At 41.5% G+C, this 14,479-nt stretch overlaps 3 protein-coding genes across 11 annotated transcripts in view; 1 reads left to right on the top strand and 2 right to left on the bottom strand.

Annotated features, from left to right (window-relative positions):
* The window catches only part of TATDN1 (TatD DNase domain containing 1), a 33,774-nt gene extending 28,697 nt beyond the window's left edge, over positions 1-5,077 (bottom strand). The window contains exons 1-2 of one of the 2 annotated variants that reach the window (XM_081265887.1): positions 5,001-5,077; positions 104-224 (exon numbers count right to left, since the gene is read on the bottom strand). In XM_081265887.1, coding sequence (XP_081122013.1) covers positions 104-110 — 7 coding nt within the window. In that variant the 5' untranslated portion in view covers positions 111-224; positions 5,001-5,077. The remainder of the gene's footprint in view (positions 1-103; positions 225-5,000) is intronic. The other variant, XM_081265889.1, reaches the window with a different exon arrangement.
* Positions 5,078-5,101: 24 nt separating this feature from the next.
* NDUFB9 (NADH:ubiquinone oxidoreductase subunit B9) lies at positions 5,102-10,543 on the top strand. 2 transcript variants are annotated; one of them, XM_081265900.1, is made up of 4 exons: positions 5,102-5,252; positions 6,663-6,855; positions 7,466-7,579; positions 10,314-10,543. In XM_081265900.1, the coding sequence occupies exons 1-4, from the start codon at positions 5,164-5,166 to the stop codon at positions 10,443-10,445; spliced, it is 528 nt and encodes a 175-aa protein (XP_081122026.1). In that variant the 5' UTR covers positions 5,102-5,163; the 3' UTR covers positions 10,446-10,543. The 2 variants fall into 2 exon arrangements, with proteins under 2 accessions (XP_081122026.1, XP_081122025.1); XM_081265899.1 differs by having other exon boundaries at positions 5,105-5,264.
* Positions 10,544-11,292: 749 nt separating this feature from the next.
* MTSS1 (MTSS I-BAR domain containing 1) overlaps positions 11,293-14,479 on the bottom strand; it is a 152,450-nt gene continuing 149,263 nt past the window's right edge. Inside the window, exon 14 of one of the 7 annotated variants that reach the window (XM_081265885.1) lies at positions 11,293-14,413. In XM_081265885.1, the coding sequence (XP_081122011.1) occupies positions 13,713-14,413 (701 nt within the window). In that variant the 3' untranslated portion in view covers positions 11,293-13,712. The remainder of the gene's footprint in view (positions 14,414-14,479) is intronic. The other 6 variants (XM_081265883.1, XM_081265884.1, XM_081265882.1 and 3 more) reach the window with 6 other exon arrangements.

The raw sequence follows: 14,479 nt of genomic DNA on the forward strand, positions 1-14,479 counted from the left end.
AATAAATTCACTCAGAGTAACTCTTATCTTCTGCTAGCTTTTACACTGGCCCTCCTCATAGCTCCTCTTGATACCTTGAGAACTTACTACACAGTTCACTTACTACACATTTGTCCTGTGAGTCCTTCGGAGGTGTGGGGGACAGCGGGTAGAGCAGATCTCTTTCTCCCCTGCAGGTTCAAGTATTGACCTTGCCCCTTGGAATCCCTGGTCAGTGCACCACTCTAAGAATGGAGAAGCTGGATTGAAAGGACTGGTGGTGTTCAAACATGGTAGAACCAAGGGAAACAACAGGGCCAATTACGTTTCTAGGATGAGATGAAAATATTATAAACTTTGAGAAAGTTGCTAAAAACTTTAACTGATAAAGGCAGAGGAATGTTTAAGCCTTGAGTATTGATCCTTTTTTTTTGGTACTGAGGAAACCTAGGGTTTCACTCATGCTAGCAAGTGCTCTACTATTGAGCTATCTCACCAGCCCTTTCTCAAAAAATTTATTTTGAAACAAGGTCTTGCTCAGTCTCTGAAAGAGCTGAGATTAAAAGTATATGCCACTGCACCTGACTCCTCGTATTTTATTTCAGGAAATTAACTTATGTTACATATAACAAGTTAAATAAAATAAATAGAATCCCAAATTTCTCAATGATATATTTTTCTTAGCCTTAGAGGAATCTCTTCTGGTGAAGAAATCACAAATTCAGCAATTCCTTAGTTTTTCTCTGTTCAAATATAATTCCTTTTCTTTCCACTTGAGATGACAAATATGGTAAGATGCCATTTAGAAAATATTTGCTGTCTTGCTCTACATATAGACAGAAGTTCTGAAATATTATTTTTTATCAGTTTATTTCAGAGGTGGGATTTTAGGTGAAGTGTTGCTTTCTTTTTTTTTTTTTTTTTTAAGGAACAGGTGTGAACAAAGGTCAGATGTTCCTTTTTTTTTTTTTTTTTTTAGAGAGAGAGAGAGAATTTTAATGTTTATTCTTTTAGTTTTCGGCGGATACAACATCTTTGTTTGTATGTGGTGCTGAGGATCGAACCCAGGCCACACACATGCCAGGCGAGTGCGCTACTGCTTGAGCCACATCCCCAGCCCCTGAAGTGTTGCTTTCTTTTATTTTTCTAGAATGTTAAAATTTTTAGTAGGTCATTCATATAAATAATAAAAGTCATCTTTTTTTAAAAAGTACCATTAAACAAAAATTATGGGAACCTGTTAACTGGATGAAGATATTGCCCTAAGCCCCAAGAAATAATTTCAAACCAATATGGGGTTACTCAGATAAATGCTACATCGTTAAAATAAAAGCAGAAGACCCCAAACAGACCAGCTTTTCCTAAACACAGGAGATTCCAGTCTTCCCGAGTCAGGGTAATAAAAGTCTCCTCTGCTTCCACACTTACAAAAAAGCAACTTGATGTTAATCAATCTGTTTTTTCCTATTGTTGTTTCCTTGCTCCCACCTTATAAAACTGTTCTGCTATCCCCTAGAGAGAGCTCTCTTTTTTGTGGAATGGAAGCTGCCTTGCTTGATTCATGAATTGTGAATAAAAGCTAATTAGATCTATTGACTAAATTTGTTGTAATTTTCTCTTTTAACAGTAATTATTTCAAAATGATGACAAAAACCTCTGCCCCTACCCCTACCCCTCTTGTGGTCCTGGGGATTAAACCAGGGCCTGGTACAATGCTACCAAGAGCAAGACCTAAGAGCAAGGCTTTGGCACCTTGGTGTTCAGAACATAAGGAAACATGTAGTCTGTAATTAGAATCCTACTACAGACTTGTAGTCAGGAAGAGAACTTAAGTGGTGCTACTCCTGTGTAGCCTAATAGGAGGTTAGGCTACACAGACACACCTAATCACATTCAGAGCCCCAGGCTTAGAGCTATAGTTTGGATCTTAAGTGTCCCCCAAAGGCTCATGTGTTAAGTTTGCTCTGCAGAATTGCACTACTGGGAAGTGGTGGAAACTTAGACAAATTCTATTTTCCACGCTCTTGCCCACTTCAGAAACAATGTGTGGGAATAATTTGAAGGGGGAAACTGCTTGTTATGCAACCAGAGAAGAGGGAAATGGGGAGTCAATTGGACTAAGCCAAATCTAAGGCCGCTTTCATAACACTGGTTTAAGTTTTCATGCAATTGTTCCACGTAAGCTTGTTCATGATCTTCCATGAGTCTAATATGGTGTTTTTCAAAGTACTACTCATGACTAAGCTAAGAAGTGAGTGTAGTATTTCACAGGGAGTGTTTTTCTGTTTTTTGTTGTTCTTTTTTTGTTTGTTTGTTTGTTTTGTTTTGTTTTTTATGTATATGTGTGTTGTGATGCTAGGAATCAGATACAGAACATGCTACATCCCTAGCCCTCAGAAAGTGGTTTTTAAATGACAAAAGATTAAATATCAAAGTTATATAACAAAGTGGAATGTAGTATGACCCCAATTTTGTAATTTTTAGAAATGTTTGTGTATGTTTTTATGCATCTATATAAAATTATTTTAAAATTATAGAAGGATATATTTTAACAGTTACATGGAGAGTAGAATTGAGAACCACACACACACACAAAAAGTCTAATTGTAACTACTTACAATTGAAGTCACCTTTTCTCTCTTATCTGGTTTTTATTCCTTTATCAATTTTCTCATCATGTTAGCACTAAAGTCACATACCTTCTTTTACCTACTGATTCATATTTCCATTGACCACTGTACTAAGTCCCCAGGAAACAATGATAAATGCCAGTATTTGCCTTAAAAAGAGTTTGGTCTACTGGGAAAGGCAGGTTCATAAATATTTAATTATAAATAATTTGGTAAAGGGCAGAGTATAAAATCTTAAAGAATATGTTAAAAAGTGAGGCAACATTTAAAAACCTTGTCAGAGGTGAGAAAGAGACAATGTCCACAGGACACAAAAGGGATGAAGCTGGAAAAGTGGGCAGGCCCAGACTGCAGAAAGCCTTCGTCTGCTTTTAGGGCAATTCAGATATCCTCTGAAAAGTAATGGAAACCTCTGAAGCAAGAGAAAAATTTAGTTGATGTTTTTAGATAGACCACTCTGGAGCGTATATGGAGAATGGATTCAAAGAAATGTGACTTGAGACAGGGAATTAGCTCTATACCACAAACATACTTTTTTTTTTTTTAAATGTCCCTATCTCTGTGGAGTGTCCCATGGTTCTCTATTCCATCTCCCCCATCAATTATATCACAGATGGTGATAGAGAGGCAGAGATATCACATCTTTGAAAATGTCTTACAACCTTTCAGGACCCCCTCAGCCCCCACCCTAGACTCTCTTTTAACATTTTAAAAACATCTTTTATGGTACTAACATTCTTTCTTGGATTTCCTTTGACTGTACATAAGTCTTACATCTCCTATCAGAAAACTGCACTACTAGATTTTTTTCTATAATGACACAGTATTTAACAAAACGTCTTTGGGAAAACATTCTGCTTAATTAACTAAGATCTAAGTTTATAACATTAACCACTCTCTTGAGTGCCTGAATGACATCTCCACCTGCATCTCCTTAATCTTAAATGGGTCTAATCCCAATGGACTTGGGTGTTTCTCCACCTACTGCCAAACCAGCCATGCTTCCATTCAATATTTAGGTGTCTATTCAAACCCTGAGTCATTTTTGACAGTTCACTGTCCATTATCTGCCTTGAACACTCAGCTACTAAATGCTGTGCACATCTCTTCCATTTCTCTTTTCCTTTGCCTTAGTTCAAGATCTGAAATGCTTCCCTGTATCTTCCTATCCCCTACTAAATCTGCATAATGGCTATCAGGATTACCCTACTAAGGCAGATATGATTCACCTTTTAAATAGCTGGAAACTCCACAATGATCATGCCCAGCTTTACACACTGCTATATACTAGAGCACAAGATTGTTGAAACAAAACCAGCACACAATGAATGTTCTTTATGAAAACCCCTCAGTGTAACTCCACTCTAAACAGAGTGAAACTAATTGAGACTCTTGGATCCCAAGTTACCTTTCCAATTCTAGCTCTTACAATGTCCTTCGGATGTTTCTAAGTGATTGGAAATAAAGATTCGTACCCTTTTGGATCCCTGTGGCATTCTCCCTTTCCGTTCTACTGGTGATTAATGGATGGTTTTACTTCCCAAGTAACAGAATTTGGTTCTCCTTACTACTTGTGGCCCCCAGTCTGTCCATCAGATGGTGGTGCTAGCAGCACCAGGACCAGGTTTTTGTGCCCTGTATCCCCAGAACAATGTTAAGCCTACCAGAGAGACTCGGTAACTGTGTTATGAATGAATAACTGCGTGGACGGGTTCCTCGAGATCCTAATCCCCTCTTGGTCACAGTGACCGGGAGGGACGAGGTTGGGGGACAGAAGGGAATATAGCGATTAGCCTTTGGGAGTGTGTTTTCTTCCTTTTACCCTCGCCCTTCCTTTTTGTGATGCTGGGTATTGAAGCCAGGTTCTCGCGCACGCGAGGGAATCAGTGTACCCGGGCGCTTCCTCTGAACTAAATCCCAGACCCACGTCCCCCACATCCACACTACAGGGGATTCAACCCAGGGGCGCTCAACTACTGAGCTACATCCCCTGCCCTTTTTATTTTGGTACAAGGTCTAGTTTAGTTGCTGAGGCTGGCTCGAGATCCTCCTGCCGCAGTCCTCCCAGTAGCTGGGATTATAGGTGCGCGCCACGGCACCCGGCTCTGCCTCCTTTTTAAGTTGAATACGACATATGCGTTCAAAAGACACGAATCCTAGATGTATGGCCTGTGAGCTTTCACAAATAAATACACTCGTGAAACCAGCACTCGGGTCACGGACCCTAACACTCATTTTCAAGACCCAGAGGCCTCCCCGCACCCTCTCCCATTGCGTGGCCTTTTCGACTCTCAAAGAGCCGGAGTGCGCAGGTCCTGGGCCCTCTGGTCGCGGTGACAGTCGCCCTGAACGGGTCAGAACAGCACAAGGACCGGAGAAGCCTCGCCTTACCGATGAACTTGAAGCGACTCATGACAGCGCCACAGGCTCCTCCTCGGTGGAAGCGGAAGTGCCCACAGACCGGTCCGCTCTTCCGGCCACTGGTCCCGCCCCTCAGCCGCGGACGCCCCGGTTCCCGGCAGCCCTCGCGGCTGCTGAAGGAGAGCGGGGCGTCATGGCGTTCTCTGCGCCTACCGCCTATCTGACCCACCAGCAGAAGGTGTTGCGGCTTTATAAGCGGGCGCTGCGCCACCTCGAGTCGTGGTGTGTCCACAGGTGGGAAAGGGGCGTTCGTGGCTTGGGACGTGACCCTGGGGGCGGGGGGACGCCGGGGAACCAGGCGCTCAAGGACTTTGGGGACGGAGCGGGAGGGTGACGTCTCGCCCCTCAGAGCCGGCCCTTGGACCTGGGTCTGCTACCGACTTCGCCGCCCAGAGCTCCTGGACTTTGAAGAGGAGCTGTTCTGATGGGGGCTTCAGCCCGGTTCAGTGAAACCAGCGCAGGACCCGGCGCACGGGGTTGCACTAAGATGAAGTCCAAGGAAAGCTTTCTTCGTGATCTTGTGGTTCTTAATATGTCAACAATAGTATATATGGCATTTCCTTTAGTCCGTAAAACAACGCAGGAGTTGGGGATTATTTTAGCTTTGTTGTACAGATGCGCAGAGAGAAGCACTGGGAGTAATTCGCTGAAAGCGGAACAGCGACCAATGTCGAGCCGTGACTCCAAAGCATCATCATTCTCTTACCCTTCCCACCATCTTTTTTCTGTATAGCTTCAGTCCTGGTTACATTCCCATATTTTTCACCTCCCACGTAATTCTCTTTCCTCTTCTTTTTATCTGAGAACAATGCTGTTACAATATATAGATTTTTGTGACCTAAATGCAATGCAAGGTGGAGTGACAACCCGCCTTGTGTGAATGCTTGGCTTCCAGTCTTTTAACAGAATCCCCAAACCTAGTTCCAAGTGAAGAACTTCCGGGAAAAACCTCTGGATAATGAAAACTGCATAGGCCTGGAAGAGTTGTAGTGGGTATTCTCGAAGCTCAGATTGCATATTGCTTTTTATACTTCCTTTGGTGGGCAGGATGATGGCCAGGTACAATGTCATACAATTGTCCACCCCACTGACAGTTGTTTTTTTATTATTTAGTTGTAGTTAGACATAATACTTTTATTTATTTATTTTTATATGTGCTGAGGCTTGAACACAGTGCCTGGCACATGCTAGAGCCACAACCCAGCACTCCTCTCCCCACCACACATACACACAGTTTTTCTTATTCGATTTTCTTTTAACATGATTGGCAGCTTAGGTTCTATGCTGGATGCCAAATAAATATTAGTTAATCCCTTCTTTGAGCTGCAGCAGTTCATGGATTAATGGGGGAAGTGGACATGTAAATAAATACATAAGAGACTTGTCAATCTTGTGAAGAAATTCAGGTAATGCTGAACTATAGCTGAAAATATTAGAAGTATCTAATCATGGTGTGGTGCAGAGGAAGCAATCATGATATGGCAGCTCCATTGGTAGAAATGGGGGTGGGGTGCCAGGAAGTTACACTGTTCATCCAGGAGGGGTTAGTGGGAGTATAACTCCTGTCAGACTGTGCTATACTGCTCACTTGAGTAAATAACATTTCTACTCTCCAAAATCATTTTGCTTAAGGGATAAATACCGGTACTTTGCTTGTTTGTTGAGAGCCCGGTTTGAAGAACATAGGAATGAAAAGGATATGATGAAGGCCACCCAGCTGTTGAGGGAGGCAGAAGAAGAGTTCTGGCACAGTCAGCACCCACAGCCATATATCTTCCCTGACTCTCCTGGGGGCACCTCCTATGAGAGATATGAGTGCTACAAGGTAGGTGAGGATGTTAGTGGTGAGTGCTTTCTGAGAGGCAGAGGCAGTCTTTATTTCTCAGTCCCAAACCTCAGTCTTCTATACCACTAGGAGATTTCTTTCCATACAGTTGTTAGATACTTTTTTTAGGTGTCAGTTTTCTCCTAGATGTCACAAAGACTTTTCTTTCTAAACTCTGCTCTAAGGTCTTTCAATATAGTTTTTGGCAAAGTAAAGCTAAATTATTTGATAAATAGTTCATTTGCGGATCTTACTTAATGTATTGCGACTGGTACTTAATATTCTGAGATACTCTTAAGTAATACTTCCAAATAACAAAACCACTGTGGTTATTTAGAAATTGCAAGTGATGGAGGAGTGATACCAGTTCTCTTTGTCACCAGTTTTCAGCTGCTTTCTTTCACTGTAAGGCATTCTCCTCTATCTTAGGTCCCAGTTTGTCCTCCACAGTTTTTCCTCCATTATTCATTGTGCAGAGTTAGACCTGGCCTGATAGTGGCAGTGGTTATAAAAATGCACCTTGATTTTTGTCTTGTCTCCTGAGCAAGCTCTGTCAGTACCTTGTCAATGAATCCTGTGGAATGACAACCATGATTTCCTCTCCTGGCAGATTCCAGAATGGTGCTTAGATCACTGGCATCCTTCTGAAAAGGCAATGTATCCTGATTACTTTGCCAAGAGAGAGCAGTGGAAGAAACTGCGAAGGGAAAGCTGGGAGCGAGAGGTGCGTCTACTTGCAGTTCAGTGTGCAGCTCGGTCAACATGTGGACAGTCAGGTTCTGCTCTTATATGTTGAGATGTAGATTCCAGCCCTGACAGTTACTCTGACCCCTTGCTTCTCGGATGTACCTGAGTTCTATTTAACATTACCATCTGATAAATATGTTAAAAGGTATTCCCTAAGTCTTTTCGGCTTTTCTATTCTTTAATTTTGTTTCTCCCCTCCTCCTCAGTCCTTTGGCTGATCTTATATCCTGCTATTCCTTAACCTTCCTCTACCCTAGAGCCTTAGGTATTTTTTGTCATCTTATTATCATATTTACATTTTTTGTATTATTTATTTATTTTGGTACTGGGGATTGAACCCAGGAGTACTTTACCCTGAGCTACATCCCCAGCCCTTTTTCTTATTTTACATTTTTTTGAGACAGAGTCTTCCTAAGTTGCCTAGCTGGCCTGGAACTTTCTTCCTTCCTCATCCTCCCAAGTTGCTAGGATTACAGATGTGTGCCCCTGCACCTGACTGAGGGTTACATTTTTATTTCTATTTTATTTCATTTTTTGATGGAACTGAAGCTTTAGCCCAGGGCCTTACAAATATTAGGCAAGTGCTGTACCACTGAGCTACATCCCCAGCCTAGAGTTACATTGTTAAAATCTTAATCTTAGTAAAATGTGAATAATATATTGGAGAAGTAGAGAATCCATTTTGGAGTTGTTGCAGAAATTCAGTCAGAAGGTTATGGTGACTCATATTAGGTGGATACAGTGGCTCTGGAAGGAAACAGATATTTAAGATGTTTTTGTTAGAGGGATATGAAGATTGGAATTGGAGGATGAGGAGGAACAGGGAGGAATCAAGAGTGGTTTCTAAGTTTTAACATCTAAGCTTTAACATCTAGAGTTTGGTGGTGACAGCGATGGAGATGGGGAAAACTACAGAGGAGGGGGGTATGTAACTGTTAGAGAAATAAGCAGGCATTCAATTTTAGAAGTATGGAGTTTGATAATTCTGTCAGACAACAAATGGAGGTAGGAATTCAGAACTTCAAAGAGAGATTTGGTATAGAAATAGAAGTTTGTGTTTTCAAAGCCAGAGAAAGGAAGGAGATCCTTAGCATAGAGTGTAGAGAAAGAAAAAAAGGAAAAGGGATTCTCCCTTCATTATAGTTGGACGTAAGCTATATGTAAATACATTAGTGTTGCAAGTTTTGAAAGTAACTCTTATGTGTAATAGCTTATGTTTTTTAGTGAGTTAAGAAGAAAAGCCAAAGGAAATGTGTGTGGTATGTATGGAGAATGTGGGAAAGGTGTGCTAGTCATGGAGACAGGACAAGCTTGCTGGAGAAAAACAGGATTGCCAGATGATTGTAAAGGCCCTTTTGATGCTGGGGATAATTGATGTTCATTTCAGGACTTCTTTTTTCCTCTTTAGCAATACTAAACTGTCTTAAGTGTGGATAATGTGTTTCTCCATTATACAGAGTTAATAAGGAGTTGTAAAAAAAAGAGAAGGCATATCATGATGGAATCTAAGCTGGTTGCAGAAAGAGGTGGTTGATGCAGAGAGAGGTCAAATTGGAAGGGAGAATCTGTGAATTGTTAATCCCTTTGAGTTTCATGTCCAATGAGACATTTAAGCAAGTCAGCTAGAAGGACAGGTAGTCATTGGATAATTCTGAATCTTTTTTGGAAGTTGTGTGGCTTCTGGGGTAAGGTCCCCAGGATATTAACCCTTAAGAGTCCTTGGCCAAGGTGGAGTGGAAGAAAGGTCACTGTGGCCAAGGGGTACCATGTTTTGTAAGAAAAGTTGCAATATGTCAGGCACAGTGACAGACCTGGACTCAGGAGGCTGAGCAAGAGGACCACAGGTTTGAGGTAAGCCTCAACAACTTAGAAATAGAAAATAAAAAGAACTGGGGATGTAGCTCAGTAAACAAGTGCCCCTGAATTCAGTCCCCACTACCAAAAAAAGAAAAGGAATGAAATGTTCCAACATTTAGAAGCTTGAAGTACATTTCTTCATGTTGAGCAACAGGCTCATTCTGCAGTTGATCACCAACTTCTCCTGCAGACATTTGGAAGGAGCTTTGGCTCCTGGGTTTCCTCTTCTATTAGTGATATTGGAGATTACTTGAACTGGGGGGTATTTGGGCAACATCAGGCAGAACTGAGCCCATTTTTATGTGTGATTTCATGTTACTTCTTGTTCTGGATGCTACCCAGGGGTCTTTACAATTAACATCTCTAATATACACCAATTGGGGTTTCTTTCTTTTTTGTGTGTGGTGCTGGGGATTGAACCCAGGGCCTTGTGCATGCGAGGTAAGCACTCTACCAATTAAGCTATATCCCCAGCCCAACCTGAAGTTTCTTAATGGTGCTTTTGGAAAGCACTTAGCTGAGACACAGGAATCAATGTGTTCTGCGTGTACCGATGGGGAACCTTAACAAGAGGAATTGGAAGGTATTGTCATATTTGGCTTAAGGAGTTAAGAGAGGTAGGAGAGTTTGTTCACAACTCACTGCTTTAAGATTAGGAAGACTAAGGAGAAAAGCTTTTCTCTCCAAGTAAAAGTGTGGTTATGGGATCCGTGCAGGTACAAAAAACTCCTCAGTAGTGAGGCTCAGACTGTGTAATGGGGCACACTACAGAAAGAAAGCTGTCACTTCACAGCAGCAGGTGAGTCTTAACATTAGTCATATTCCTTAGTAATTGTTCCTTCCTTGCCTTTTAGGTTAAGCAGCTGCAGGAGGAAACCCCACCTGATGGTCCTAAAACTGAAGCTTTGCCTCCTGCCAGGAAGGCAGGTGATCTGCCCCCATTATGGTGGCACATTGTGACCAGACCCCGGGAGCAGCCCATGTAGACAGAGAAGAGAGACACAGGCACCTCATTATTCAGCTTGCAAGTGAAATAAGTTACAAAACATAAATACACTTGCCCTAATAAAAATAACTAAATATGGTTTGGTATGACTGAGGTGTTCTGTCTGAAGAGTACTATGATGCCAAGTGACTGTGCCATGTCTTTCTTATTATTTATTCCATGTGAAGAAAATTAGTCAGATGTCTAATCTTTTATTGTGTTTTCAGTACTGGGGATTGAACCCATGGATGCTGAACCAGAGCTATATTCCCCAGCCCTTTTAATTTTAAGACAAGGTCTCACCAGGTTGCTGAGGCTGGCAACAAAGTTGCAGTCTTCTTGCCTCAACCTACCAAGTGGCTGGGAATATGGGTGTGTGCCACCGCACCCAGCTGTAATAAGTCATATTGCTAGCACATTATTGTTCAGGGGAAACTTTGCAGCATAACCAGATGACAATTTTACTTTGAGGGCTGAGTTGAAGGCTTAATTAGCTGTAGTAATTAGAAGGAATATACAAAGCTGAAAGGACTTAAAAGGACTTAAAAATATTCTATTTTTTAAGGATTCCACTAATGGGATTTAGTTTTTATGAAAAGGACAACTCTCCCTATAAAGGACAGTCAACAAACAGAAATGGAGTTTATAGTGTCTCTGCAGAATTGGAGGTTTGATGATTGGGGTATCGAGCCCAGTCTGGGATGAAACTTGGTGACACTTTGGAGGCTGTTGTCTAGCTGTGTTCCCTCCACTGTGGCTTGGACTGTTTACACATCCAAAGGTAAGAGTATAGTAGAACTTGTTTCAAGAGGGGTTTTTTAAAAAGAGCTTTAAAAAGGCCAACCCAAACTGGTTTAGTTTGGGGTAACTTAGAACTAGTAGAACTGTTTTGAAATAATTAGTTTAAGCAACTCTGTTCTTAGGGCTCATAACCATAACAGAAATAATATTTTTTCAGTTTGCTAAGTAAGCTCAATTTGAGTCTCAGTCCATATTCTAACATTTGACTAAGACCTCAAACTGAATTTTAATAAGACTTGAAATACAGGGCTTTTTTTTTTTTTCTCTAATGGTTCTTTATTTATAATGTAGGCTGAAGCAACTGTTACAATGTAGAAGGGAGACACGTTACACAACTGTTATTTATACAAGTTCAGAACAAAAAACTGCACAGGGAGAGGTCAACTCTCAGTACAAACTAGCAACTAAACCACAATAATTTACCTTTAGAAAGGATCTTTTTATTTTTAGCTGTGACACTGCTTTTACAATATGCAAAAACACAAACAGAACTATCCAAGGTGTTTTGTCACATTCTTTCTACATTGAATTTGGCAACATTTTATATTAAATTTATTCAGATTATACTAACGTTTAAAAACTAAACAAGTGAAAAGCTGTACCAAAGTACAGTTACATCCATTTATTTCGAATGTTTAAAATACCACTTTTAACTATTGTAATTACCTTGCAGCGATTTCTGCTTTTGCAAAAACCATCTCAAGCATCATATGCACAATGCATCAGCTACTTTTAGTCATCAAGATTGGTGGGCTAAACCACAGGCACTACTGTTGCTTATAGTCTGTAAAAGGAGCTTGTTTTTCAAAGAAAAAAGCTTAAATAGTTTCTAATAATCATGCCTTTGCTTTAAAGCCATAACATAAAATGTCCTTGAGCAATCACAGCAGTGTTAAATATTAATATATAGAACAATGACTGTACAGGTATATCACCCTCACATCCAACGTGGTTTATGTATTAAAGCATAAGATTGTGTAATTGAAGATTAGAGCCAACAGAAATCTGCAGGGCATCTGGGGACCTACCAACTCCTCTTCCTTGAGAGGTACAGTCACAAGTATGCACTGTTTTAACTACCCCACCACTAAGGGACTTGCTTTCTTTAAAACAGTGCCTTTTCCAAATGTGATCCCTTTAAATCTACTAGTCTCTGTTGACTTTGAGGGATGGGCATTATAACAAATTTAACTTCCACTTGAAAAAAAAAAAAGACATAAACATTGTCCGGAACACAAAAAAGGGACAGTATAGTGGTCACACTCCCAGTGACAATAAATAAATCTTCCTTTCTTCAGTGTTTTAGTATGAAGCCAATTAATTGCGAGTTATTTAAGGAAAATAAGAAAAACAAGCCCCCAGATTGGTAAACACATTGGCAAATTGCTAGACTCCGAGCTGGTTACGCTTGTTAAATCTGCTTGAGTTTTTTCAAAATATTTGGGCTTTTCAATGTACCCAGCCTGCTGGGCACAGTTAAGTAAAAGGCATTTGCTATATCTAAGAATTCCCTGCTATCATTTTTAAATGTTTTCACATTTTTAAACTGCCTTACCCTTTTGGATGTATTTGGATTCCATGAAGTGAGTACAATAGACAAGAAACTAAAGTGGGGGTGGGAGGAGTTCTATGTCTACCCAGTGGCAGCAGCATGCGCGGGATTGGAGGCGGGTGCTGTGTGCAGTGGAAGAAAGGAAGTCCTTAAACACCCTACAGAAACAAACACTGCAATCCAGTATGGCTTATTCAGATGCATTGACCATGAAGCTACTAGAAATTCAACCTACAAGGCTACTCTTAAAATGTAACAGGATTGGCTATGTTGACAGTGTGCCCCTCCCACGGCCCTCCCCCCAGTCTCAACACAGTCTACCTCTTCCAGATTTACTTCACTTTGAATATTGCTCATCAATTGTTATTCCTGCTTTTCTCAACCAGACATAGTATATTTAAATGAGGATTTTACCCCTTATCCATTTTGTTTGTACATTAAAATAACAAATTTGCTTCTAAGCTAGACTACTACAATGCATCTACAAAAGCTTGTGGAAGGGAAAGAAAAAGAAGAAAGAACTTAGTAATCTTTTTCTGAAATTAACTACTTTGTGGTTCCCTTGCCCCCATCCCGCCCCACCCCACCCTACCCCCTATGCATTTAAAAGTTTACAAAGACTTGTAAAAAAGTTAAATGGAATTTGGCACCTTCAGAAAAATCAAAAGGGAAACTAAGATTAAAATGTGCAGAAAGAAAATCGTCAGTATTTACAAATTAAAAGATCAAGATTATGTCAGTTACATGTTGCTTTTAATTCTTATCTAAAGATGTTGAGTACTTTCAAAAGAGCTGAATTCTGAGTTGCCTACAAAATTTTTTGTTTGATTATAGATTGGAATGGATCGAGACAAATTAGGTCTTATTAATTAAAGAGTCATTCCCCACTGGCAGCATTTCCTGGGAGCCTAGAGCCTAAGAGAAGCGAGGGGCTGAACGATCGTTAGTCGTAGTCTTCTTCAGCTTTACACCCCTGCGGATGGCGTTCAGCATGTCTTCTCCTTGCGGAGTATCTCTTGGGCTGAGGTCTGCAGGGTCACTCTCTGCAATCTGGCCTGGGGAGACAGTGGCACTTGGGGGATCCCTTTCCTGATCTTCAGCCTCGCTTTCTGGAATTGCCTGTCTGTGCTCCTCAGGGATACTGGGCTTTGGGCCTGGAAGTGGAGGGTTGACAGACGCTTGGCCGCTCCACATGGAAGAGGGCATGCTGGTGACACCCTGGGGGCCCTCACCCACAGATGGAGACTCAGGACTGTGCTCACCCCGTTCCTCAGGACCATCTGGAGGGGCTGGCAACACCCCAGGGAGGTCTGGGACAGTTGGGGTCTTGACGGGGATCACTGGTGTCTTGATGGGGATGGGACCAGCTCCAATGGTTCCCCGGCGGACAGAAGGCTTGGTGGAAGGGGTCCGTCGGATAGTTGCAACCCCTGGAGTGACCATAGCAGGTCCAAGGGTGGTAGGGAGGCCGGCAGTTGAGGCTGGGCGCTTGGCTTGGAACATCCGCCGGTAGGACTGGCTGATGTCACTGTTTCTAGGGATGGTGGAGGATTTATCAAACTCCTGCTGATCTGCCTCCTGGTCACCACTTACGGAGAAATAATCATAATCTGAAACTGATTATAGGATTTAATTAGACACATTCAAGGCAGCAGCTTTGCTTTCCATTCTTCTGTGCTGGA

The sequence above is a fragment of the Spermophilus citellus genome, assembly GCF_964194105.1.
Source record: "Spermophilus citellus genome assembly, chromosome: 14".
Taxonomy (NCBI): domain Eukaryota; kingdom Metazoa; phylum Chordata; class Mammalia; order Rodentia; family Sciuridae; genus Spermophilus; species Spermophilus citellus.